Here is a 26,409-nt window from a genome sequence, read left to right on the forward strand (position 1 = left end):
CCCCAATACTGATGTCGGCACAACGACAAAGAAAACCCCCAATAATTTTGGGTTTCGCACTTAACTTGGCTAAAATCCAGCCCGGGCGAATCAAAAGCATCGGGCTGGGTGGGTGAAGGTGCTGATCCCGCAGCGTGCGCGGGTTACAATGGGCACGTGGACAATAACCCCCCCCCACTCTCTCTCTCGGCACGTCACAGACACACGCGCCGCCTACACAGCCCACATCAGCCGCGCGGGCTTCTGGGAGCGCAGCGTTGACTCAACTCTGGAGCAGGGTTCGACACGCAAGTGACTCGTCAGCAGCAGATTCAGTCTCTGCTTGAACCAATGGTGATGAACTGCCAGGTGTGTACATGCAAGGATCGGTCTCGACATTCAGCGTCTCATCAGCTGTAGAGCCAGGCTCGCTTGATCCAATGCCGATGAACTGCCCCGGATCTTCATAGGCGATGGTCCCCTACCCCCTCCCTGTACGCTATGTGGGGGGAAGGGGGGGCTAAGTTCGACACCAACACGCCAGAGGGGCACGGCTAGCTCGGAGCAAGCAGTCGATGAGCTGCGCTGCTGAGCAAGAGGCAGCCCGGGGCGGGGCGCGTGGTGGCACCGTCGGCGCAGGGTGGGTGGTGACGGGTGTGGGGGGGGGTGGCTCGGGGTGTCTGTCTCCCCGTGGGGGTAGGGGGGGGGTGTGCCTACCCCCCCACCGCTGCCTCGCCCCGTGTGTCGGTGTCAAATTAGGGCAGCACAGCTGACGCCCAGCCGCCGCTGCCCTTGGACCCCGTACGTAATTGGGATTCTCGCCCCCAAGGCCGTGACTTTGCATCTAAACAGAGATGGGTGGGTGGGGGTGCAGGTTGGCTGTGGGGGGAGCGGTGGTGCTAGTGGTGAGCGCGACGCTGCGCCACGAACCCGGCCAGCCGAGTTCGATTCACGGTAGCGGCCACTAACGGCAGTGACGATTACATCTGAACCGGTCCTGGGTCTCCCTGTGGTCGACCCAGCCTTAAATGTGTAAACATCGTCACTGGGGAGACAAAGGCGGCCGGGCGTGGTGCTGACCACCCCACCCCCTCGTGTGTCCTGCCGGCCTTCATAGGTGCTCGCTAACAGCACTTGCCCCAACAGTCTGCTCATGCTATACGGAAGAGCTTTGTCTTTGGGGGAGGGGTACGGGGTGCTGCTGTGTTGACTATGGTGCACAAACAACGACTCAACGCGTACCTTGTTGTCAGTGTGCGGTGCAGAAGGGTGATTGCCTGAAACGTCATCTGCGGCTGCTGACAATGCTGCTGATGACGATGCTTTATGATGAAGCTGCCGCTGATGGCCATGATCATCATCACGGTATTCGCGTGGAAGTTACGTGTCTATCAGTGCTGCTGACAATGCTGCTGATGACAACAGTGCTGATGATGGCAACAGTGCTGGCGATGATGGCAGCAGTGCTGGCGATGATTGATGGTGGTGGTGAAAATAATAACGCTGATGATGATGATAACAATAGTTCTGATGATGATACTGCCGATGCTGCTGCTATATATGCTACTGATAATGACGCCGTTACTGCTGTTGATGATAATAACAGTGCTAGTGATGATTGATAATTATAACAATAGTTTTGCTGCTGATGATGTTACTGCCGATGCTGCTGCTATCGATGCTATTGATAACGCTGCTGCTGCTCCTGATGATGATGCTGCTGCTGCTGATTCTGCACTCGGCCCACGCTGCCCTTGCACCCAGTCACCTGCGTGTTTATCCGGATCGCTCCGATGGACGGAATCTCAAAGTAGTATCCTTGAGAGACACACACACAGAGACACAGAGAGAGACACAGAGATAGAACATCAGCAGCGGCAGGAGAGAGAGACAGAGAGAGAGAGACAGAGATACAGAGAGAGAGACGTAGAGGGATGTTGATGACTTTGTGTTCTAAGTTGTCATTCCATCGAAGCAGCGAGAACGGTTGGACGCAGAGGCACACGCGGGTCCACTCGGCACAGCGAAATGGCGGGGCCAACCGCCACGATCACACAACGCCTACGTCATGCCGACGATGACGATAACGGTGACGACAACGATGGCGTCGATGACATCGACGATGACGACAACGATGATGACGACAATAATGACAATGACGACGACGACAATGACGATGACAATGACGAGGACGATGGCGACGGCGACGATGATGACGCGCACCACCGTGCCCGTGAGTATATTTGTAAACCCTCAGGCCCGGCATGAGGGAGACCCACTCCAACTCGAGCCTTGAACGGCACTGCCGGGCCCAGTGCCGTTTCACGAGCAGCAGCAGCCTCGACAGACTGTTGGGGCAAGTGCAGCAGCAGCAGCGTAGCCGCCAGCGGTGCTCACAGCCCCTACAGAGCCAGCGGTAGAGAGATTCTTGCCTTGCAGGCACGTCACGATCACCGTCACGATCACCATCACAATCATCGTCACGATCATCGTGACACTCATTGTTGTCATGATCGTCGTCACGATCAGTCACGTTCGTCGTCATCGTCACGAACATCGTCACAATCATCATCACGATAATCACAATCATTGACAATCAATCACGTTCATCATCATTGTCAACCTCATCATCACGATCCCCGTCATCGTCACCGTCATCGTCACGATCATCGTCACGATAATCGTCACCGTCATCGTCACGATCATCACCGTCATCGTCAGATCATCGTAACGATTGTCAACATGGTCATCGTCACGATTGCCACGATGATTGCCACGATGATTGCCACGATCATCATCACGATCATCGTCACAATCGGCGTTGTCACGATCGTCGTCACGATCGTCGTCACGATCATAATCACAATCATTGTCATGATCATTGTCACAATCATCATCACCGTCATTGTCACCGTCACGATCACCGTCACCGCCGTCACGCCGCACACGAGCCGTGCCTTTGTTAGCGCACGCCATCCACTGTATGGGCGTGACGTCATAGTTGTGCTGCCCCACGGAGAAGGTGAACACCCGCACCTGCGGAACACGCACACAGACAAAAGGTCCCCGGGTAGCCCTCGCAGGATGTCGGGGCAAGTGCTGTTAGCGAACACCTATCAAGGTCGCCACGGCACACGAAGGGGTCGGTCACCAGCACCACGCCCGACCGCCTTTGTCTTCCCAGTGGCGATGTTAAACACACCGCACCTGGTGCTCATTTGAGGCTGAGTCGACCTAGGGGAGGCCCATAACCGGTTCAAATAATCGTCCCCGGTATTAACCACGAGCAGGAGTCGAACTCGGGTCGCCGGGTTCGTAGTGCGGTGCACTAGCCGCTGTGCTGCCGCTCCCAACGCACACACAAAGCTCCCCCGTGTAGCCTCAACAGACTGTTGGGGCAAGTGCTTTTGGCGAGCCCCCATCAAGGCCGGTACGGCGCACCAAGGGGTGGGTGGCCAACACCCTTCCCCCGGCCGCCTTTGTTTCCCCAGTGTCGATGTCTCCCCAGATTTTACATAGGTACTGAAATATAATTTTGCACACATGCACCAGGTACTCATTTAAGGCTGAGTCGACCTAGTTGAGGCCCGGGGACTGATTCAGATATTCGCTCACTACTGCTGTGCAGTGAGCGGGAATCGAACTCGGCTGGGGGTGGATGGATGTGTGGATTGGTGTGATGGGTGGGCAGGTGGGTGGATCTGTGGGATAGTGGGGGTGGTTTGGTGGGGGATAGATGGATGGATTGGCGGGGGGTGGGTGGTTGGATAGGATGGTGGGGGGTGGGTGGGGTGTGTGGAGTGGGTGTGGATGGATGGGTGGGGGTGTTGATTGGTGGGTGGGTTTGTGGGTGGAATGGCGCGTGGGTGGGGTGTTGGGGGGTGAGTGGCTGGTGTGTGGAGTGGGTTTTGATTGTTGGGTGCGGGTGAGTTGGTGGGTTTGTGGGTGGGTGGGCAAATGGGTGGGGGAGTTGGTGGGTGAGGGTCTTTGTGGCTGGGTGGGTGACGCGCGTCCCTCAGACGTCCCTTGGGGGTGCGGCCACCTCAACCACCTCCACCACATCCACCACCTCCACCACCGACGCCGCTCACCGTCTTGTTGGGCCAGTTGTAGAGTTCGAAGATGTCCTGGGCGCGATCTTCCCCCCCGTCCGTGAACAGCATGATCATGCGGTTACAGTTGGCCCGCGAGATGTTGTGCTGCGACAAACGACGACAACAATGACAGTAAACAACCAATAGATTTGGTTTTGATAGAGCTGAGCGGTGGCACGTTCGCCGTTCGATTCCAGAGGCCGCCCTGGTTAATACTGCGATCCTCGCTTCTCTCATACGGCAGCTGATGTCGATGCAGAGCAACACAAGGACGATTTCACATTGAGGTGGTCGAGCCACGGATAACCGCAGCATCAGGAGTAGCAGGAGCTGAGTCGTGAATCATCATCATCATCATCAACATCGCTGTGATGTCTCCTGCTTCGTATTTGTGGATCGGGGCATCGCGTCGTTACACGCTGTCCTCCGGTCTCTGGTCTGGATGACCACAGTCGCACCCCTACTTCTGGACAGTATTTTTGTTCTCCATTTGTGCACCATCAACTGTCATCCGAATCTCCTGCAGCTGCCATGGGCTTGCGTGCGTGTCTCACATGACCACCGCATGGCTTGTACAGCGCTCTCTTTCTCGCAGCCTTGCTTAGTCCACCAACTTAAGAGATTGCATGGCAGACAGACAGACGGACGGACAGACAGACAGAGAGACAGACGGACGGACGGACGGACGGACGGACGGACAGACGGGGGCGCCTCACGTTGAAGAGCTGCTGGAAGGCGAACTCTAGGCCGGCCGAGTAGTTGGTGAGGCCGCGTGACGTCATCTTCTCCACGGCCTCCTTGAGCACCTTCTTGTTGCGCACGTTGGCCTGGACCAGGTGCGTGAAGCACGACACGTGGTACGCCGTGTTGTTGAACTGCGCAAGGACACGGGCGGCACGCACGCACGGCACGGTGACACGCACGTCACGCGTGAACACAGCGACACAAATGGCGCGTCGTCATCCCCTCTTCACCCGCCCCCCCCATCCCCCCCTGCCCCCCCCGCGTGCCTCACCGACACGACATTGACGTAGTCGTCGTCGGCCAGCGTCGCCAGCATGTTCGTCACCGACTTCTTCATGAGGCTCAGCGTGAGGCCGCTCACGCTGCCGCTGCTGCGGCCGCACAGACGCCACAACAATCAGCAACCACAGCAACAACCACAACAATCAACAGCAACCACAACAATAACAACAATCACAACATCACAACAATCACAATAAACACTACAATCACAACCACATCAACAGCCACAACAATCACAACAACCACGAAAATCACAAACCACCACCAACAACCACAACAACAATCACAACCACAACAATCACAACCCCCCACAAAAACAGAACAATCACAACTACAACAACCGCCATCACCGTCACGACCGCCAACAACAATCACCACAACCGCCACAACAATCACAAAAACAACCACAACAATCAACCAATATCAACAGCCAGTCGACTCTAAGTGGCAGTGACGTCATCACGGCGATTGTGCCAGGCTAGGTGCACTTTGAGGCCACCTGAAGTGTTGAAGGCTCGCTGGTATGTCAGAAAAACAGACCCAGGTGCCATGGGTTGACTGACTGAGATGACTGGTCGATGCACCACCTGTGCCCTCTACTCTGCCAACTTGTTTCATTTGATCCACCCGGCGTTCCACTCTGCCCAGTAGCGTCACTTCACGAGCCTCCTCCACAGAGGCCGATCTTGACACCGCTGGTACCAGTCATCGGCAAGTCCACTCAGCTCCACGTCCTCCTGTACCACATCACTCCATCTCCTCCCTAGCCCGTGCCGCGCCCATTTAGCCCCCTCTATCCGGCCGAACAAAATCTGGGCTACGTGACCCAGCCAACGCAACCTTGCCTGCCAGAGGAGCTTACCGATGAGACAGTGTTCAGATCGATCAAGGATTTGTGAGCTGCTCACACAATCCAGCCTGGCTAAAACTCACAACAATAACCACCACAACGATCACCAGCAACCACAACCACGAGAACCAGGGTGAGACGTTGGCACGTCGCCGCAACCGCGCTACTCACACGTCCACCAGAATCACCATGTCCTTGGGAGATGCGGCACCCTGGATATACCTGGGGGATGCGGGGTGGAGGAGGGGGGGCGCAGATGGGTGAATAACGACACCGCGTTTCCCCAACAATCCCTCCACCTGCATCTCCCCTCTCATTTCACTCCACTCCCCTCCACGCACTCTGCTGCCTTTCCCCTCTCATCTCACTCCAATTCTCTTTCTACATTCCGAGCGTGTTCCGTCTCATCGTTGTTGTTATTGTTGAGTTCAGGCAAACCGGGTTGCCGTGGAAACCAGCTTGCGTGAGCGACGTGGTAAGTGGCCGGGTGAGCGGTGCAGTGAGCAGCTTGGTGAGCGGCGTGGTGAGTGGCGCGGTGAGCGGCCCCTACCATGGCCGCCGGCGGACGTCGTAGAGATCCACCTTCTTGGGGTTGCAGGACCACGGCAGTGCTGGGTGGGGGAAAGCGGTGGGACACTCATCACCCGTCCGACGACGACGGCATCCACTCACTTGCTCACCCGCTCACCCCCATCCACTCACCCCTCCCCACTCACCGGCACCCCCTGACTTGCTCACCCACTCACCCCCATCCACTCACCCCTCCCCACTCACCCCCACCCACTAGCTCACCTCTACCCACCCGCCCATCCACGCCCTGCCCGCCCACCCACCCGCGTGCCCGCCCTGCTCCCCACGGTAGCTCCACCACCACCACCGCCACCGCTACCTGGGTAGTATCGCGTGAGTCCGGTGGCGCTGCCAAACACCTGCCACAGCAGCTTGGGGTCCTGCCGCCTGTTCTCCTTGAACACGCGCTCCAGACCAGCCGTCCAGTACAGCTCGTTCAGGATGATGGACGCTGTGCGGGAGAGCGCGGGCCGATAGAGGGGGGAGAGAGGCGAGAGAGAAGGGGGAGAGAGAGGGGAGATAGTGGAGAGATAGTGGAGAGAGAGAGGAGGGGATGGGCTAATGAAAGAGCAGTGTAGGGGGAGTGGTGGCGCAGCGGTTGGCGCGTGCGCACCGCGCCTCGAACCCACCGAGCCAGGTTCGATTCCCACCTCGCGACCCGGTGCTAGGCCTCCCGTAGGGCGACTCAAATGAGTAGCTGATACGGTGTGAACATCGACACTGGTGAGACAAAGGCGGTCGGGCGTGGTACTGGCCACTCACCCCATCGTGTACCGTGCCGGCCTTCATAAGTACTCGCTAACAGCGCTTACCCCTACAGTCTGTTAAGGCTACACGGGGGATCTTTGATCTTTGTGCGTGAGTCCGTGGGAGTGCCCGCATGTGTGTAGATGTCGGTGGGGATGTGAGTGTGTGTGTGAGTCTGTGGGAATGCGTGCGTGTAGATCTCGGTGGGGATGTGAGTGTGTGTGTGTGAGTCCGTGGGAGTGCATGCCTGTGTGTAGATCTAAGTGGGGATGTGTGTGTGTGAGTCCGTGGGAGTGCATGCGTGGGTGACGCACAGCCGTTGTAGATGTCGGTGGGGATGTGCACGGCGGTGAAGCTCTCGTTGGCCACGCGCGAGTCGCTCCGGCTCGTCTCCTCACTCCTCGCCTCACGGTCATCGGGAATGCACTACCGGGGCAACACCAACATCGTCACACTAGCAGTCATCATCGTCGTCATCACCGTCAACACCATCGTCAGCATTGTTAACATCATCATCAACGCCATCACATTCAGTCATCGTCGCACATGAACAGGAGCGGGGAGTCGACAGCGGGGGGCCACGTGGGTCGGGAGGTCCAGACCACAGGCGGCTGCAGTGGAGCGAGGGAGAGCGAGTGAGAGAGAGAGGGAGAGCGCGGACTGCGATCGTGGAATTGCTATTTCCGGAGAGAGTGGAGGGCGAGGTGGGGGGGGTGCCGGGAAGTTCAATTTCCCAGGCATTGATCCGAGACAAATAAATCCTGGCCCGGATTCACCGGGGAAAAACGAGGAACCCCGGCTGGAATTATCCACAGTGCCCCATTCCATTTTACGGTCGGGGCCCCCTCCACCACCCCCCCCCCCCCCCCCCCCCCCGCTGACACCCGCGGGTTGATTTGACCATACTTCACCGCGCTGGCCGTTGCAGGGCTCGGCAAAGAGCAGCGGTGACGGCGGGAGGATGGTGACCACAGCGGACAGAGATGTGATTTGTTTTGCAACACGCAGCTTATAGCACCTGGAGCGCTATATCACCTGTAGCGCTATGTCACCTGCAGCCTATAGCACCTGGAGCGCTATGTCACCTGTAGCGCTATATCACCTGCAGCCTATAGCACCTGCAGGGCTCTCGCTCGCTCACTCGCTCAGTGCTGTCCAGCCTCCACTCCTGCTCAAGCTTCCGATTGCTCACGAGAGAGCGGGATGCGTCCTCACCGAGTGCGTTCGCGTGCGTCGGGCGTGAGCGACCGTGCACATGTAGGCGGACTGCGTGGAGAGGGAAACGTCGCCCCGGGCCCGCGGATCCGCGAGGGCACCAGCCGTGTGCACGGCTTGTTGTGCTCCGCTCGAGGGGAGGGAGCGGTGGCACAGCGGTCGGCGCCACGCGGAGCCGGCGACCCCCGCGTCTGACGGCGGTGAATAGTTTCAACGATTTCCGGCCCTCCCCCTAGCTCTACTCAGCCTTAAATGAGTCCTCGGTGCGGTGAGTAATAAAGACATGCGGCACCAGGAGAGACAAAGGTGGCCGGGGGCAGGCGTGGCGCCGGCCACCACCGATGCTCTCGTGTGCAGCGCCACCCTTCAGAGGTGCTCGCTCACAGCCCTTGCACCCAAACGGGTTGTTGATGGCTATGATGGGGGGCGGGGACGAATCCTTGTCTTTACGAAAATATATATATATTTTTTTTTCACCAGGGCCCCTCTGAGTTTCTGTGTATCTCTTTTCCATAAGCGACCCTCGCCATCACAATGATAGCTCAACAAAGTGGCTGATTAGCAGAGGTGGGACAAAGTCATTGTTATGCAAGTCCAAGTCGAGTCGCAAGTCATCAAATTCATGACTCGAGTCTGACTCGAGTCCAAGTCACATGACTCGAGTCCACACCTCTGCTGATTAGCATGTGGATATGTATAGCAGCCCAATACGAAGTGGCTTATCATGTAAGAGAACTATTTTTTTATTTTACGAGCTAAGGCCCCACTGAGCTATACAGATCTTCTTCAGAAGCGATATGGCTATCACAAATAATAGCTCAACCGAAGTGCGCTTATCATCATCATCATCACGTGGACATTATAAGCAGCCAAATACTCTAAACGCGTGATGTTGATTCTTATTTTGGAGGGAAAATAATGGAGGACCCGGAGCAAAATACACGCGACCACAGGGAGAGAGACACACAACCTCCAAGTATACAGTGGGTGCGAGGGTCGGGATCGATCCCACGACCTCCTGTATACCAGGCGAGGTAGTTAACATCTCACCAAGGGGAGAGAGACACACAACCTCCAAATATACAGCGGGTGAGAGGGTCGGGATCGATCCCACGACCTCCTGTATAACAGGCGAAGTAGTTAACATCTCACCAAGGGGAGACAGACACCGTAAACTCCAAATATACAGCGGGTGAGAGGGTCGGGATCGATCCCACGACCTCCTGTATACCAGGCGAGATAGTTAACATCTCACCAAGGAGAGAGAGACACCGTAAACTCCAAGTATACAGTGGGTGAGAGAGTCGGGATCGATCCCACAACCTCCTGTATACCAGGGGAGGTAGTTAACATTTCCTAGGCACCCGCGGCGCCCCTTTGTTCCTTTTGAAAAGAATTTCCTCTTAGAGAGCGAGGTCTTCTTGACGTGGAGAGTTTTGTTGAAATGCTAAATAATAACAGGGGCAAATAAAACCTCGGGGGGGGGGGGGAGACCCTCCACGCATCGATCGGGGACCTTTGTTATTTCTGCCAAGAATCTGATGGACGCTCCTCGGCCAGAAACTGTCGGAGTTGGGGGACAGCGGCGAGTCCCGGACACGGCGCGGATCCCTGGGGTTGTGACCCCTGCCACTGCCCCCACACCCTCGAGACCGATTGCCTCTCTCCCTCTGTCTCCGCGAGACAGACGCGTCCACTGTGCGAGGGCGGCGGCATACAGACGCCGCTGCGTGAACCCGCACTGCGTTGACTCGCTCACTGACCCACAGACTCACGCACACACCCATAGACTCGCTCACTGACCCATACACTCACTCACTGACCCATAGGGTCGCTCACTGACCCATCGACTCACTCACTGACCCATAGACTCACTCACTAACCCATAGACTCACTCACTGACCCATAGAGTCGCTCACTGACCCATCGACTCACTCACTGACCCATAGACTCACTCACTAACCCATAGACTCACTCACTGACCCATAGGGTCGCTCACTGACCCATAGACTCACTCACTGACCCATGGACTCCCTCACTGACCAATAGACTGACTCACTGACCCATGGACTCGCTCACTGACCCATGGACTCACTCACTGACTCATAAACTCATGCACAGACCCATAGACACGTGCACAGACCCATAGAGTTACATAAAGACCCACAGACGCACACAGAGTCCCATAGACTTAGATGGCGACCCATAGAAGGGAGGCCCCTACGAAGAGGCATGATAGGCGACGTTTTGGGCAATGGCCCTGCTTGCTAGAGCAGGGTGGCAGCTGTCCGTACGACGACCACCAGCAAAAACAACCCCCTACCTCGACGTGGTGCCGGACACCAACGCTGTGGTGGGTAGTACCGTGGGGGGAGGGCCAATTTAAATTGTCCTGTCCCCTCATAGCGTTTGTAACCACCACAGCGGCCAAATGGGGGCTCTGGATGGGTGCGAGTGGCTGGTAACCCCCTCCACCTTCAATTAATTACCACTAAATCACGACAGAAAAATGGTATTAATAAGCTTGTGCCGGAGGCCCCAGGAGGACAGGCGTCTATGACGTCTCCTGTCCAAACCCCATTTGGCGGAGCCAGGAGACTTAATCCTAACCCTCGGGGCTCCTCCAGAAACAACAAAAACCACTATGTGTGGCCACGTAGAATGTTTTAACGCTCACTGCGGAGGAGAGGCTGCCACTCCTCTGTCGGGAGCTGGACCAGTACCGCCTGGATCTCTGTGGTATTCAGGAGGTCTGGTGGACCAGCTGTGGCTCCTGCCACAAAAGGGGTGGACAGTCCTCTACTCGGGGCAGGAGACTTCCAAAAAAACATTGAAAAAAAGAATGAAGGGGGCGTGGGAGCGTGGCAGTGAGGTGTGGGAAGCTGTAAATCCCAGGATACTTTGGACTCGCCTTCCCATCAACCAGAGGTGAGTATTGGTGGTCGTGGTTACTTATGCCCCCACGGAAGACGAATATCCGTGGAGGAATTAAGGCAAGGCCGATGAGTCAAATGCCTTCAATGACCTCCTGTCACAGGTGCTAGCTAAAATGGCCCCTCGGATAGAGTCATCTTGTTAGGTGACTTCAATGCCCGAGTTGGTAATGATGCTGGCACCTGGTCTGGAGTAATTGGAAGGCATGGGCTAGATCAGCTCAATAACAACGGTAGGAGGCTGCTAGATTTTGTGCAGCCCATGGGCTTGTAATTACCAACACGCTCTTCTGGCAGCGGCTCATCCACACATCATGGATGCATGCCAGGTCCAAGCAAGAACATCTGCTGGACTACATAGTGATGGAACAGTGGATGCGGGCCCATGTTCTTGACACCAGGACCTACCGTGGAGCTGATCTGCCCAATGACCATCGACTTGTCATCTGTAAGATGCGCCTGCCATTCTTCCACTCCGGTGGGTGTACACCCAGGACCCCATTCAAACCCTTAGTGGCATGGTCTCAGCTAGCTGATGAAAGTTGCAAGTGAGAATTTAATCATCACGTGCGACTGGGGTTGGCATCGTCTCCCACTCCTCCTGATGTCGAGGGGAAATTAGCAAGGTTTAGGACTGTGGCTCATGCAGCTGCAATGGCTGCTTTGGGTACATGGTCCAGACCTCCCCAGAGACCCTGGCTGACAGGCCCACTGTCATGGGCTACAGCATCCCACTTCGGAGAATGAGGAGGCTTACCGCAGCCTTTGCTCGGAGGTTCGGAGAGCCTTGAGGCGCTACAAGGATGGGTGTTGGTCGTGGGTTGCTGAGGAGATGGATTCTGCCTCAATGGCCCACAATCACAAATAGCTCTTCATCATTAGGGAAAGAAGGGTGATCCAATATCCGACCCCTAGGAACAAGTGCGCAGATTTGCTGAGCATTTCTGTAAGCTCCTGGTGGAGGGGAAATACATCAGCCTGGAAAACAACGTGACACAAAGTGGGGATTACCCTGCCGAGGCTGTGGTGTCTCAAATTTGGAAGAAAAGTCACCCTCTTTGAGGGCTGGCTGAGGTGCCAACTGTTTAGGAAGTACTGAAGGCGATCCGGAGTCTGAGACCAGGAAAGGCACCAGGCAGAGATGCTCTCCCAAGCGAAATGCTGAGGGAGAGTGGCGTTTGTGCATAGACTGCCCTACATTACATCATAACAACAGTCTGGACCACTGGACGGGTTTCACAGGATTGGAAGAATGCCCTGGTGGTTCCCATCTTTAAGATGGGGGAATGCACAGACTGTAACAACTACAGGGGCATCTCACTCCTCAGTGTGCCGGAAAGGTTCTGGCAAGGATTATTCAACATCGCCTTGCTAGGCACGCTGAGGAGAGGATTGGTTTCAGGAAAGGGGAGTCCTGTACAGATGCCATATTTTCTGTCCGTCTGCTACAGCAGAGGTGTAGGGAATTCCAACAAGACCTACATCTCTGCTTTCTTGACCTAGTCATAGGCTATGATACCATCAGTAGGCCTGGGCTCTGGGTTGTTCTTCGTGCTTTCGGAGTTCCTGACCCTCTGCTCACTATCATTAAGAGTCCCCCCCGGGGGTTTTATTTGCCCTGTTATTATTTAGCATTTACACCTTGGGGTGCGGCAGGGATGTCCTCTGGCTCCAACATTATTTAACTTCTATTTCGACCACGTAGTTCGTGAAGCCTTCAATAGCTGTACCGGAGGAATTTCCATCTGATATAGATACAATGGGAGGCTGATCGATGCGCGGGTCCAGCCAAGGGATGGTTCCTTATTGCTCAACCATATTACGTATGCCGATGATCAGTTATTGCTGCTCACTTCGAGGAGGAGTTGGAGACACTGCTGCTGAGACTGGAGCGTGCCACTAAGAGGTGGGGCCTTACCATCAGCCCCACCAAAACTAAGCACATGCCTGGGTATTTTGTGCCATCGGACACTCCACACCCCACAACTCCCAAGGCGATACGACAGTTGTGGAGAGAGTGGGCAGTGTGCTCATGACCGGCTCCGGTTTAACAGCAGAGGTTTCACTCCGAATCAGTCGATCAGTATTATATTCATCGGTTGCATAACGCTGTGTGGAAGCTACCTGGTCTGTCACTCCGCACGAGCTTCAGGTCTTCTCGGCCAGAGTCATTCCCTCCCTTCTCTATGCTTGCGAAATGTGGACAACAAGCGAAGCGCCGGGTGGCCAAAGCACAGCAAGTTGGCACAGTCTAGGACACAGGTGGTGCATCAGCCAGTCATCTTAGTCAGGCGACCCGTGGCACCTGGGTCTGCCCCGTGACCTCCTGCCAGCGGGCGTTCGACACTTCACGTGGTCTCAAGGTGCACATGGCCTGGCACAAGTGTCATGGTGACGTCAACGCCACTTAGTGGCGAATGGCGGTTGTTGTTGTCACTGTGTGTGTGTGTACGAGTGTGTGTCACTGTGTGTGTGTGTACGAGTGTGTCTCACTGTGTGTGTGTGCACGAGTGTGTCTCACTGTGTGTGTGAGTGTACGACTCAGCCTCAAATGAGTACCTGGTGCGGTGTGTAAACATCGCCGCTGGGGAGACAAAGGCGGCCGGGCGTGGTGCTGGCCACCTACCCCCCGTGTATCTTTCAAGCCTTCACAGGTGCTCGCTAACAGCACTTGCCCCAACAGTCTGTTTATTACAGGCTATACGGGGGATCTTTGCCTCTGTATGCGTGTGTGTGGGTCTGTGTTGTCGTGTGTGCGTGTGTTTGTGCGTGTGAAGCACAAATCAAATAACAATGTTGAAATCAAGGTCAGACGAGAAGCCGCGGAGGAACCAAATCTGCCTTGCAAAGGCAGTGGCCGTGATGAAACACAAAGACAAAGATCCCCCGTGGAGCCTGCAACAGACTGTTGGGGAAAGTGCTGTTAGCGAGAAGCACCTGGGAAGGGCCGGCACAGCACACGAGAGGTTGTGAGTGGCCAACACCGCGCCCGGCCGCCTTTGTCTCCCCAGTGGCGATGTTTAGACACCACACTAAAACTAATTTGAGGCTGAGTCGACCTAGGGGAGGCCCGCGACCGGTTCAGACAATCATCGCTGGTGTCGGCCGGATTCGGAGCGCAGCGTGCGAACCACTACACTTGCTCACACAAGCGCACACACACGCCGTGATACTAGAGAAGACGTCTCACACAAGAGAAGACGTCTCATACTAGAGAAGACGTCTCATACTAGACAAGACGTCTCATACTAGAGAAGACGTCTCATACTAGAGAAGACGTCTCATACTAGACAAGACGTCTCACACGAAGACGTCTCACAGCAGAGAAGACGTCTCATACTAGAGAAGACGTCTCACACTAGAGAAGATGTCTCATACTAGACAAGACGTCTCATACTAGAGAAGACGTCTCATACTTGAGAAGACGTCTCACTCTAGAGAAGACGTCTCACACCAGAGAAGACGTCTCACACTAGAGAAGACGTCTCACACTAGAGAAGACGTCTCACACTAGAGAAGACGTCTCACACCAGAGAAGACGTCTCACACCAGAGAAGACGTCTCACTCTAGAGAAGACGTCTCACACCAGAGAAGACGTCTCACACGAGAGAAGACGTCTCACACTAGAGAAGACGTCTCACACTAGAGAAGACGTCTCATACCAGAGAAGACGTCTCACTCTAGAGAAGACGTCTCACACTAGAGAAGACGTCTCACACTAGAGAAGACGTCTCATACTAGAGAAGACGTCTCACACTAGAGAAGACGTCTCACACTAGAGAAGACGTCTCACACCAGAGAAGACGTATCACACGAGAGAAGAAGTCTCATACTAGAGAAGACGTCTCACTCTAGAGAAGACGTCTCACACTAGAGAAGACGTCTCACACTAGAGAAGACGTCTCATACTAGAGAAGACGTCTCACTCTAGAGAAGACGTCTCACACCAGAGAAGACGTCTCACACGAGAGAAGACGTCTCACACTAGAGAAGACGTCTCACACTAAGGAAGACGTCTCATACCAGAGAAGACGTCTCACACGAGAGAAGACGTCTCACACTAGAGAAGACGTCTCACACTAGAGAAGACGTCTCATACTAGAAAAGACGTCTCATACTAGAGAAGACGTCTCATACCAGAGAAGATGTCTCACACTAGAGAAGACGTCTCACACTAGAGAAGACGTCTCATACTAGAGAAGACGTCTCACACCAGAGAAGACGTCTCACACGAGAGAAGACGTCTCACACTAGAGAAGACGTCTCACACTAGAGAAGACGTCTCATACCAGAGAAGACGTCTCACACTAGAGAAGACGTCTCACACTAGAGAAGACGTCTCATACTAGAGAAGACGTCTCATACTAGAGAAGACGTCTCATACCAGAGAAGACGTCTCACACTAGAGAAGATGTCTTATACCAGAGAAGACGTCTCACACTAGAGAAGACGTCTCATACTAGAGAAGACGTCTCATACCAGAGAAGACGTCTCACACTAGAGAAGACGTCTCACACTAGAGAAGACGTCTCATACCAGAGAAGACGTCTCACACTAGAGAAGACGTCTCACACTAGAGAAGACGTCTCACACTAGAGAAGACGTCTCATACTAGAGAAGACGTCTCATACCAGAGAAGACGTCTCACACTAGAGAAGACGTCTCACACTAGAGAAGACGTCTCATACTAGAGAAGACGTCTACACACCAGAGAAGACGTCTCACGCTAGAGAAGACGTCTCACACTAGAAAAGACGTCTCACACTAGAGAAGACGTCTCACACTAGAGAAGACGTCTCACACTAGAGAAGACGTCTCATACTAGAGAAGACGTCTCACACAATAGAAGACGTCTCACACTATAGAAGACGTCTCACACTAGAGAAGACGTCTCATACTAGAGAAGACGTCTCACACTAGAGAAGACGTCTCATACTAGAGAAGACGTCTCACACTAGAGAAGACGTCTCACACTAGAGAAGACGTCTCACACTAGAGAAGACGTCTCACACTAGAGAAGACATTGCCCATAGGCTAGCACTGCCCACATACTCACAAGTCGTTGAATATCAAGGACAGAGGCTGTGATCGCCTGACCATCACCTCCCCCACTGCGCTCGCGTTCAACGAGGCAAGCCGTGGACTATCATCATAATGATTGTTGTCATTGTTGTTATTGTTGTTGTTATTGTTGTCACGCTCGTCCCCGGTAACCTTCTCCAGCCACGCGACATAATTCGTCATTTAAACAAAACCACGCACACCTAGGATTCCCCTCGTCGGCGTCCAGCGACAGTAGGGCGGGTGGGGAGGGAGCGCGTCCCCCCAGGGAGGTGAGGCAGGCTGTGGGAGGGGTGGTGCGTGCCAGCTGCCTGGAGGCCGCACGTCCCAACACCGCGAGGGCCGCGCGGGCTGCCTCTCGCGCCACCAACGAGCGACGCCGCCGTCGCTCATCGCCGCCGCCGCCGCCACCGCCGCCGCCGCGCGTTCGTCACCATCGTCGTTTCCGCGCGACATCCGACGTTTCGATCCGAGGACCTTCAGGAACCGAATGCGACGATTCTGGCACGGGACGGGAGCAGGAAGTTCCGAGCGGTTGGAGGCGATACGCCAGCGGCATGGGAGGGAACACCGCCGCATTGTGACGTCATCGTCGTTGTCATCGTCGTCGTCATCCACAATCCAGGCAACCCACAATGCATTGGGCCACGCGGCCACGCTGCGCTGCATCTGCGATGAGCCGTGTGAACATCTCACCCGGTGTGCGGCCTTGCGCAGGGAGAGCCTGCAGTGCGTTGATATCCCACGGTGTCATCTTCGTCATCATCGTCGTCATCGTCGTCATCGTCGAAGTCGTCGTGATGATCGTTCCGATGCGAGTGAGGTGCGCCTACCTTCACGTGCTGCTTGGCGTCGTAGTAGGAGACATCGGCCTCCTGCAGAGAGGAGACATCACTAACATCATCATCATCAACAACATCATCAACAACATCATCAACAACACCATCATCAACGTTAACAAAATTATCAACATCATCAACATCGTGAACATCATTATCAACAACATCATAAACTACAAAAACCTAATCATCAGCACCAATCTAATACTCGACATTATCATCAACATCATCAACAACATCGTCAACATCATCAAAAGCATCATCATTGACATCGTCGTCATCATCATCACCATAGAGACAGGAAACGAAGACACGTCCTGGCAGAGTTTGCTCACCAGACCTTGCTGACCCCACTGATGAGACCTGCCCATCACAAACAATAGCCGCTCAACAAAGTGGCCCATCATTTGGACATTTATAGAAGGCAAACAATCTCAATAATCTCAATACATGTTTCTAAATGGGGAGGGAAAACCCGATGCTAGGCATGCTCGTGTGTGTGTGCGTCTGTGTGAGTGTGTGCGTCTGTGTGAGTGGGCACAGCAGGGGGCACAGGTGGTGAATCGGCCAGTCATCTCAGTCAGTCGACCCATGGCACCTGGGTCTGCCCCGTGACCTCCTGCCAGCGGGCGTTCGACACTTCACGTGGCCTTCACTTCACGTGCACATTGCCTGGCACAAGCGCCTTGGTGACGTCACGTCACTTACTGACGAATGGCGGTTGTTGTTGTGTGAGTGGGGAGCGGTAGTGTAGCGGTTAGCGTGCTGCGCTACGAAGCTGGCGACCCGAGGTTGACTCCCGCTCATGGCCACTGACACGAGTGACAATTATCTATTCACCTAGAGCCTCCCCTAGGTCGACTCAGCCTCAAATTAGTACTTGGTGTGGTGTGTAAACATCGCAACTAGGGAGACAAAGGCGGCCGGGCGTGGTGCTGGCCACCCACCCCTTCGTGTGCCGTGCCGTCCTTGATAGATGCTTCTCGCTAACAGCACTTGCCCCAACAGTCTATTAAGGCTACACGGGGGATATTTGTCTTTGTGTTTTATCTCATCCACTGCCTTTGCAAGGCAGATTCGGTTTCTCCGCGGCTTCTCGCCCGACCTTGATATCAAAATTGTTATTTGATTTGTGCTTCACACGCACAAACACACACGATAACACACAAGAGACAAAGATCCCCCATATAACCTTAATACACTCTTGGGGCAAGTGCTATTCGCGAGCAGCCATGAAGGCCAGCAAGGTACACGAGGGGGTGGGTGGCCAGCACCACGCCCGGCCGCCTTTGTCTCCTTAGTGGAGATGTTTACACACTTCAACAGGTATTTATTTGAGGCTGAGTCGACCTAGGGGAGGCCCAGTAACAATTCAGATAATCGTCACTGGCGAGCGGGAATCGAACTCGGGCCCGCCAGGTTCATAGCCCAGCGTGGTGACCGCTCCGCACATGCGCGCACACAATCTGCGCACTCTCTGCAATTCGCTCACCGCTCGTTGCTTCGTGACTCGCAGATGGCAGTGAGGTGGTGTCGGTCAACCATAGCACCCCCCCCCCCCCCCACAGCCATCACGGCCGCCTTTGTCTCTCGCTTTTAAAACGCACCGTGCAACTTGTGCAACTCGTCGAGAGGGCAACGTGTACAATGTGTACAAAGCTTCGTGCGTGCAAAACGTGCAACGTGTGCAAAGTGTGCAGCGTGTGCAAAACGTGCAGCGCGCAATGCGTGCAATGCATCGCGGGCCCCCGCACCTGGATGTGGTCCTTCCAGGTGTGGCGCTTCTGCAGGTCCTCGGCGGCCTTGGTGAGTTTCTGCGGCACAGCGTTGAGCGACAGCGGTCAGTGCGGTCACGGTCTGCGACTGCCCGGCTCGCCGGGGCCTCGCCCGCTCGTGCGGTACGCGGCGGGGAGGGAGGGAGCCTAGAAACGTCGCCTGTTACGATTCAAGAACGCGACGCTCTCTCTGCTTCAGTTACACCGCTGACGAGAACCTCCTCCATCGCCCCGCGAGCAAGCTGTCACGTCATGGGGCAAGTGTGCCGGTCGAGTTGGTGTCTTCAGCAGAACTGGAGCAGCAGCAGCAGCAGTAGCAACCGCGAGTAGGGAGTGAGGAGGCGGATCGTTAAACAGCCCACGTGACATTCTGTCCGACGTTCCGCTGCAGACTGCACCCAGCATGCTCGTCGGGCGTTCACAAGGGCTCGGCCGTCGACGATGATTACAGCCGTCTCCAGCAGCACGTCGTCCTAAACCATGTCATAATTGGCCAGGTAAGGTCGCCCGCGACTGAGCTGCTAGGTGGCTCGTTTTCAGGAGTGGCCTGGCCATCGGACACGATAGGTCAACGAAGTGGCTTATCATCATCATCATCGCGTGGAAATTTATAGGAGCAGCCAAATACTCTTAACGCGTGGTGATGTAGTTTCTAAAAACCGGAAGACTTGGAGACAAATCCACGCGACCACGGGGAGAGAGAGAGACACCGCAAACTCCACATATACAGCAGCAGGCTGTCAGGGTCGGGATTGAACCCACGACCCTCATATACTCCAGGCGAGGTAGTTAACATCTCCTATCCACCGTGATGATAATGAGAGAGACACGCAAACTCCAAATATACAGCAGCAGGCGTCAGGGTAAGAATCGAACCCACGACCTCCTGCATACCAGGTGAAGGAGTTAACATTTCCTAGCCACCGTGACACCCCACAAACGTCCGTCCTACCGGAGCTTGGCAGCCTTCGCCGGCTGCACTCACCGAGAAGCCCGGCTCCGAATTGGCGGCGCGCCGTTGAACGATCGATCGTCGCCATTCGACTTCCCGCACCACAATTGACGGGGACCGCACTGTCCGTGGCGATCGACCGACGATGATGGCGACGGCGAGGATTGACAATTCAAGATTGTGAGCCAACTCCTCAATCGGAGATTCCAACGCTAAACTTTCCGATGTCGAGTCTCACGCTCCACTCACGCTCCAACCACCGTGTAGCCTGAACAGACTGTTGGGGAAAGTGCTGTTAGTGAGCAGCACCTATGAAGGCCGTCCAGGCACACGAGGGGGTGGTTGGCCAACACCACGCCCGGAAGCCTTTGTCCCCCCAGTGGCGATGTTTACTACACACCGCACCAGGTACTCATTTGAGGCCGAGTCGACCTAGGGGAGGCCCAGGACCGGTTCAGATAATTGTCACTTGTGTCGATGACCGTAAGCTGGACTTGAATCCGGGCATGCCGGGTTCGTGGCGCTACGCAGCGCTGACCGCGACACCACCGCACCACTACCACCACCTCCAGCAGGGCACCACATCAGGGTGAGAATCTTTATTTAGACTGGAGGAGGAATCTGATGAGCTATGAAGCTCTTTTTCCCAGATGTCCAGTAGGGGCAAGGGTCAGCAAGTTAGAGACAGTTATAACCAAATTTCAGCCTTCTATGACAGGAGGTCAAAGAAGACATCTGCCTCATCGGCCTTGCCTGCATCCCTCCATGGATGTTCGTCTTCGGTGGGGGCATAAGAAACCACGAGCACCACTCCTCGCCTCTGGTTGATAAGACGGCGAGCCCAAAGTAGCCTGGGGCTTACAGTTTCCCACACCTCACCGCCACGCTCCCACGCCCCCTTCATTCTTTTGTTCAGAAGAAGAGCCATTCCCTGTTGTTTGGCAGTCTCCTGCCACGAGTAGAGGCTGTCCACCCCTCATGGTGGCAGGAGCCAGAGCCGGTCACCAGACCTCCTGAATACCACAGAGATCCAGGCGGTACCGGTCCAGCTCCCGACAGAGGAGTGGCAGCCTCTCCTCCATAGTGAGCATTCAAACATTCCACGTGTCCATCCGAAGTGACATTTTGTTGTTTCTGGAGGAGCCCCAATGGTAAGGGTTCAGTCTCCTGGCTCCGCCAAATGGGGGTTGGCCAGGAGACGTTTACACACACACCCCACAAACATAGACCACACACATACACCACACATGCTAAACATGCCAGACACATACACACCACAAACCTGCTACACACAGCACACAAGCCAAACACACACCACACACACCACACACACACACCACACACACACACACCACACACACACCACACACACACCACACACACCACACACACACACCACACACACCACACACACCACACACACCACACACACACACCACACACACCACACACACACCACACACACCACACACACACACCACACACACCACACACACACACACACCACACACACCACACACACCACACACACACACCACACACACCACACACACATGCCCACACGTGACGTGAGAGGATGACCACGTGCCTCCAGCGCGCGGACCCTCTTGCTCAGCAGGTTCTTGATCTTGATGGAGGCCGTGTCCACCAGGAACTCAGCCTCGTTCCTCCTCAGCTCGAACAGCGACTTGTGCTTGTGGTAGATCTGTACGTGGCCAGACACGGAGACACCACACGTGGACACTCAGACGGAGACACGGACAGAGAGACGGAGACTCTGAAAGAGACACGGAGACCCTGACAGAGACACAGAGACACCACACGTGGACACTCAGACGGAGACACGGACAGAGAGACGGAGACTCAGACAGAGAGACGGAGACTCAGACAGAAACAGGGAGACCCTGACAGAGACACGGAGACGTAGAGACACGGAGATGCAGAGACACAGAGACACTCAGACATAAACATACAAACGGAGACAAACACAGACGCACAAAGGGAGACGCAGAGACAAAAAACGAAGACACCGGCACACAAACGGTGACACACGGAGACGGAACACAGCGCCTCCCCGCTCAGCGAAGCCGCGCTCATCTCCGCTCGTGCTACACGGCCAGGCGGTGGTGGAGATTCCACGTTCCCATGCCAGGGACAAGGCTGTCCCACCCCAGGAGCAACTCGTGATGCCTTTTTTTCCCACAATTGTGGCAGTGGACACATTTTACAGACCCTGGATGGATGACGACGTGAATGCACAATTTTTTATTTCTTGACACGTTTCACGCTCAATGGCAAAAGGGTGCAGCCCTGCAGGCGCTTGCTGAGGCCACTGCTGGTGGATGGGGGCGAGATGCAGCCACAGGGAGGCCCTCCGGAAGGGGCACCTGGCTCCTCCACTCTCTTCCACGCCGGCCGGCCAGTAAGCCTCCAAAGAGATGGAAGCACCCACACTTTACCCCACCGAGCGCCGGCCTGCCGATTGACGTCAACCCTTTCCTGTGTGTACGTCATCGGGTTTCCTTCCAACAACCGTTCTTATGACGTTAAGTGTACGCACGTCATCGAAACGGAACCCGGAAGAAACACTACACTAATATAACGTCATCGGTACCGAGGCTCCCACAGGGCGGCGGTCGCGTCGCTACGGTTCTCTGCGGTGAGTACCAACGTCACCAAAAACAACGGCGCTGCCACTACTACTAATACTACGCCTCCCTGCACAAAATTCGCGCGGAACCTCTCGCGTGCGATCCGAGATTCGGCGGTAAATGAGGGACCCACCAAACCACGCAACTTGCAGTGGTCTCGGAACGGTAAAGGGTTAAACAGACTTGCTACCCGGCTCAACGCAAAGCCAGATCATCGCGACGAGGGTGCGGGGCTGTCCGAAATGTCGCGTCCAGTTGGACTGACAGAGGGGGACGCACAGACAGACAGAGGGACAAATTCATGGACGGACAGACACGCACGGAGGGACTGGAGGACAGACAGACAAACAAAGAACAGGCGGACAGATGATGGACGGATGGACAGAGACAGAGAGACAGACAAACGCTCTCTACTTAGGCTGGAAAGTGTCAACAAGCAAAATAAAAAGGAACCCAGAGAGGCTCTTTCAGAGTCACCGATCCCGCCAAGGGGGTCCCTAACCCCTCAACGTGCCCCGAGACGCCCCCCCCCCCCCCCCCCCGTGGTTGTGTGAGCAGCGAGCCGGGGAGACCCAGAGGCACAACTCCAATTGTATGTTTGGCGATAATGGCTGAGACCACTTAGAGGTGCGGCAGAGGTCTCCTGAGACTACGAACCCTCACCACCCCCAACACCCCCACCACCCCCACCTCCCCCACCACCCCCACCACCCCCACCTCCCCCACCACCCCCACCACTCCCACCACCCCCACCTCCCCCACCACAACCCCCGTCATCCCCATCACCCCCACCGCCCCCATCACCCCCACCACCCCCACCGCCCCCACCGCCTCCATCACCCCCACCGCCCCCATCACCCCCATCACCCCACTGCCCTCACCACTTGAACCATCCCCACCACCTCCACTGCCTCCACTTCCCGCATGGCCCTATCAGGTGCGGAGACCCGATGGGGGTTAATGTGGGCACGCAAGTTACAGTGAGATCATGCTAATATGAGAAGATGCAGTACCTATAATTGGTTATGTTCTTCACAGCGAATCAACTTTCATAATGTATGTACATTGCATTGATCTGCCAATGTGCAGAGAATACGCAGTACCTATTATTGGCTGCTCACAGTTAATCTACACACAGTGGAATGGCCTGTATAGGTGTACAACTAATCAATATATGACTTGATCACACGCTTCCAAGCAGCACCAAGCCTGTAGCTATCAACACGCTTAAAATTATTTTTACTTCTCTCAATTTCAACAGATTCTCTAATTGATATTGGCCAGTCATTACTATACTCTTTGGTTCTTTCGGTAAAGTCACGTAGGTATAAAATAAAATAGATCACGACACTTGTGTTGCGCCCGAAACGTCGTGATCTATTTTATTTGTCTACCTACGTGACTTTACCGAAAGAGCCAAAGAGTATGGATTCCTGCAGATCACGAAAGCTTCAAATCAAGATTCAGTCGTTACTAGTTTTACACAAAACCTCAACATCGTCAACATCAATTGAGCGTCCTTGCTGGCACACGCGTGTTCTGCCACTGCCCGACCGGCACGTGCCGATCGGCAAGACGAGGCAGAAGCAGGGATCCGTGCAGACCGCGAGGCACAGCGCGTCAGCGACGCCGTGTTCAATGGGTAGGCGGCGTAGCTCGGCTCGTCAAATTGTCCGGGACGAGCTGCGACGTTTTGGCATCGGCCCGGAGTGGCGCGGGCACGCCCCGGCTGGTGCCGCTGCCGAGGGCAAACGCGTGGACGGCGTCCGTCCTGGCCGTCCCGACGGTCGGCGCACGACCGAGACGATTGGAAACGCCGGCTGATGCGAGCGGCGGATGTCGGCTCGCCGGCGAACGCCGAAGCACGTCGCCTCGCCGTTCACGTGGATGTACTCGCAGTTTACCCTCGCAAAGCTGAGGGCGGGGCCTTCCCGGTTTGCGATCAATGATTTTTGCTCCAGTTCCAACTGCGGACGGTTTGGCGGCGTCATCCGCTTGTTTGCGTCGTCATAATAATTGGGCGTGGAACGCGAGACACGCGGCAGAAATCGGCGTGCAAAAGCGCGCGCCGATTTTATGACGACGGGCGATGCCGTTGACGTCGGCGGAGAGCGCCGGGCCCCTGCGGCAGAGCGCCGGGCCCCTGCGGCAGAGCGCCGGGCCCCTGCGGCAGAGCGCAGGTCACCGGCGACCTCCCTCGCCGGCTACAGCCACGAGAAGCTCGCACATTTGCACGCCACGCACATACGCACACACGCACACACGCCACGCACACGCACGCTCAGAGTGTTCCGAGTCGGCATTCGAACCCGGGACGTTTTTGGCGCGAGGCGCTCCGTCTCCCACTGCGACACCGATGACAACACGCGGCCATTCTCTGCCAAGCGGCGCTGACGTCACCACGGCGCCTCGTGCCAGGCCAGGTGCACCTTGAGGCCACGAGAAGTGTCGAAGGCTCGCTGCTGACAGGAGGTCACGGGACAGACGTGGCAGGTGCCACAGGTTGACTGAATGAGATGGCCGGCAGATGCACCACATGTGCCCCCCACTGCGCCAACTGTGCCACCACCACCGTGCCACCCACTGTGCCCACAGTGACACCATCACCACCCGTGCCCCCCACTGCGCCAACTGTGCCACCACCACCACCGTGCCACCCACTGTGCCAACAGTGACACCACCACCACCCGTGCCCCCCACTGTGCCAACTGTGACACCACCACCACCACCCGTGCCCCCCACTGTGCCAACTGACACCACCACCACCACCCGTGCCCCCCACTGTGCCAACTGTGACACCACCACCACCACCCGTGCCCCCCACTGTGCCAACTGACACCACCACCACCACCCGTGCCCCCCACTGTGCCAACTGACACCACCACCCGTGCCCCCCACTGTGCCAACTGTGACACCACCACCCGTGCCCCCCACTGTGCCAACTGTGACACCACCACCACCACCCGTGCCCCCCACTGTGCCAACTGACACCACCACCACCACCCGTGCCCCCCACTGTGCCAACTGTGACACCACCACCACCACCCGTGCCCCCCACTGTGCCAAAAGTGACACCACCACCACCCATGCCAACCACTCTGCCAACTGTGACACCACCACCACCACCACCCGTGCCACCCACTGTGCCAACAGTGACACCACCACCAACTGCGGCACGATGTGCGCAGAGGATGTGGAGCGGGGGGGGGGGGATGGAGGAGGATGAAGAAGGGGAAGGAAGGATGGAGGATCGCTCCGTCTCGCTGCGAAGGAGTTAACGGGCGGCGGCGCTCGAGGATGGTGGTGGGGGGGGTTCGGCGGCGGCCGCGACGGCTGGGCGGGGGCGTCCCCAGGGGGGGGGGGGGTGCGAGCACCTCAATTATTCATGGGACCGCACGGTCGTTTGGGGGTTGCCCAGGTAACTGGCTCAGATTTGTGGGATTTCGTTTCCCCCCCCCCAAAAACGGGATTACGCGGCAGAAATGCATTATACATCTCTAAATAATACATTAAAGGCGGGGTCGTGGAGGTTTTAATTTTTATTTATTTGCCCCTTTCGAGGAGAAACGCCCGTCGGGTGTTCGATATCCGGCGTGGGGCGCGGAGTTCCACAGGCAGAGCACGGGAACCCTGTGGTACCTGCGGGACCTGCGGGATCCTGTGGGACCTGTAGTACCAACAGGACCCTGTGGTACCAACAGATCCCTGCGGTACCA

The 26,409-nt window shown here is 55.9% G+C and overlaps 1 protein-coding gene across 4 annotated transcripts in view; it reads right to left on the reverse strand.

Annotated features, from left to right (window-relative positions):
- The window catches only part of LOC144946230 (voltage-dependent calcium channel subunit alpha-2/delta-2-like), a 150,725-nt gene that overhangs the window by 68,722 nt on the left and 55,594 nt on the right, over nucleotides 1-26,409 (reverse strand). For all 4 annotated transcript variants that reach the window (XM_078875096.1, XM_078875097.1, XM_078875095.1 and 1 more), the window contains 12 exons: nucleotides 21,631-21,747; nucleotides 19,070-19,129; nucleotides 17,310-17,351; nucleotides 7,581-7,692; nucleotides 6,839-6,970; nucleotides 6,500-6,560; nucleotides 6,121-6,171; nucleotides 5,089-5,188; nucleotides 4,790-4,948; nucleotides 4,071-4,178; nucleotides 2,937-3,015; nucleotides 1,748-1,797 (listed from right to left, as the gene is read on the reverse strand). In XM_078875096.1, the coding sequence (XP_078731222.1) occupies nucleotides 1,748-1,797; nucleotides 2,937-3,015; nucleotides 4,071-4,178; nucleotides 4,790-4,948; nucleotides 5,089-5,188; nucleotides 6,121-6,171; nucleotides 6,500-6,560; nucleotides 6,839-6,970; nucleotides 7,581-7,692; nucleotides 17,310-17,351; nucleotides 19,070-19,129; nucleotides 21,631-21,747 (1,071 nt within the window). The remainder of the gene's footprint in view (nucleotides 1-1,747; nucleotides 1,798-2,936; nucleotides 3,016-4,070; nucleotides 4,179-4,789; nucleotides 4,949-5,088; nucleotides 5,189-6,120; nucleotides 6,172-6,499; nucleotides 6,561-6,838; nucleotides 6,971-7,580; nucleotides 7,693-17,309; nucleotides 17,352-19,069; nucleotides 19,130-21,630; nucleotides 21,748-26,409) is intronic.

The sequence above is a fragment of the Lampetra fluviatilis genome, chromosome 40, assembly GCF_964198595.1.
Source record: "Lampetra fluviatilis chromosome 40, kcLamFluv1.1, whole genome shotgun sequence".
NCBI lineage: Eukaryota > Metazoa > Chordata > Hyperoartia > Petromyzontiformes > Petromyzontidae > Lampetra > Lampetra fluviatilis.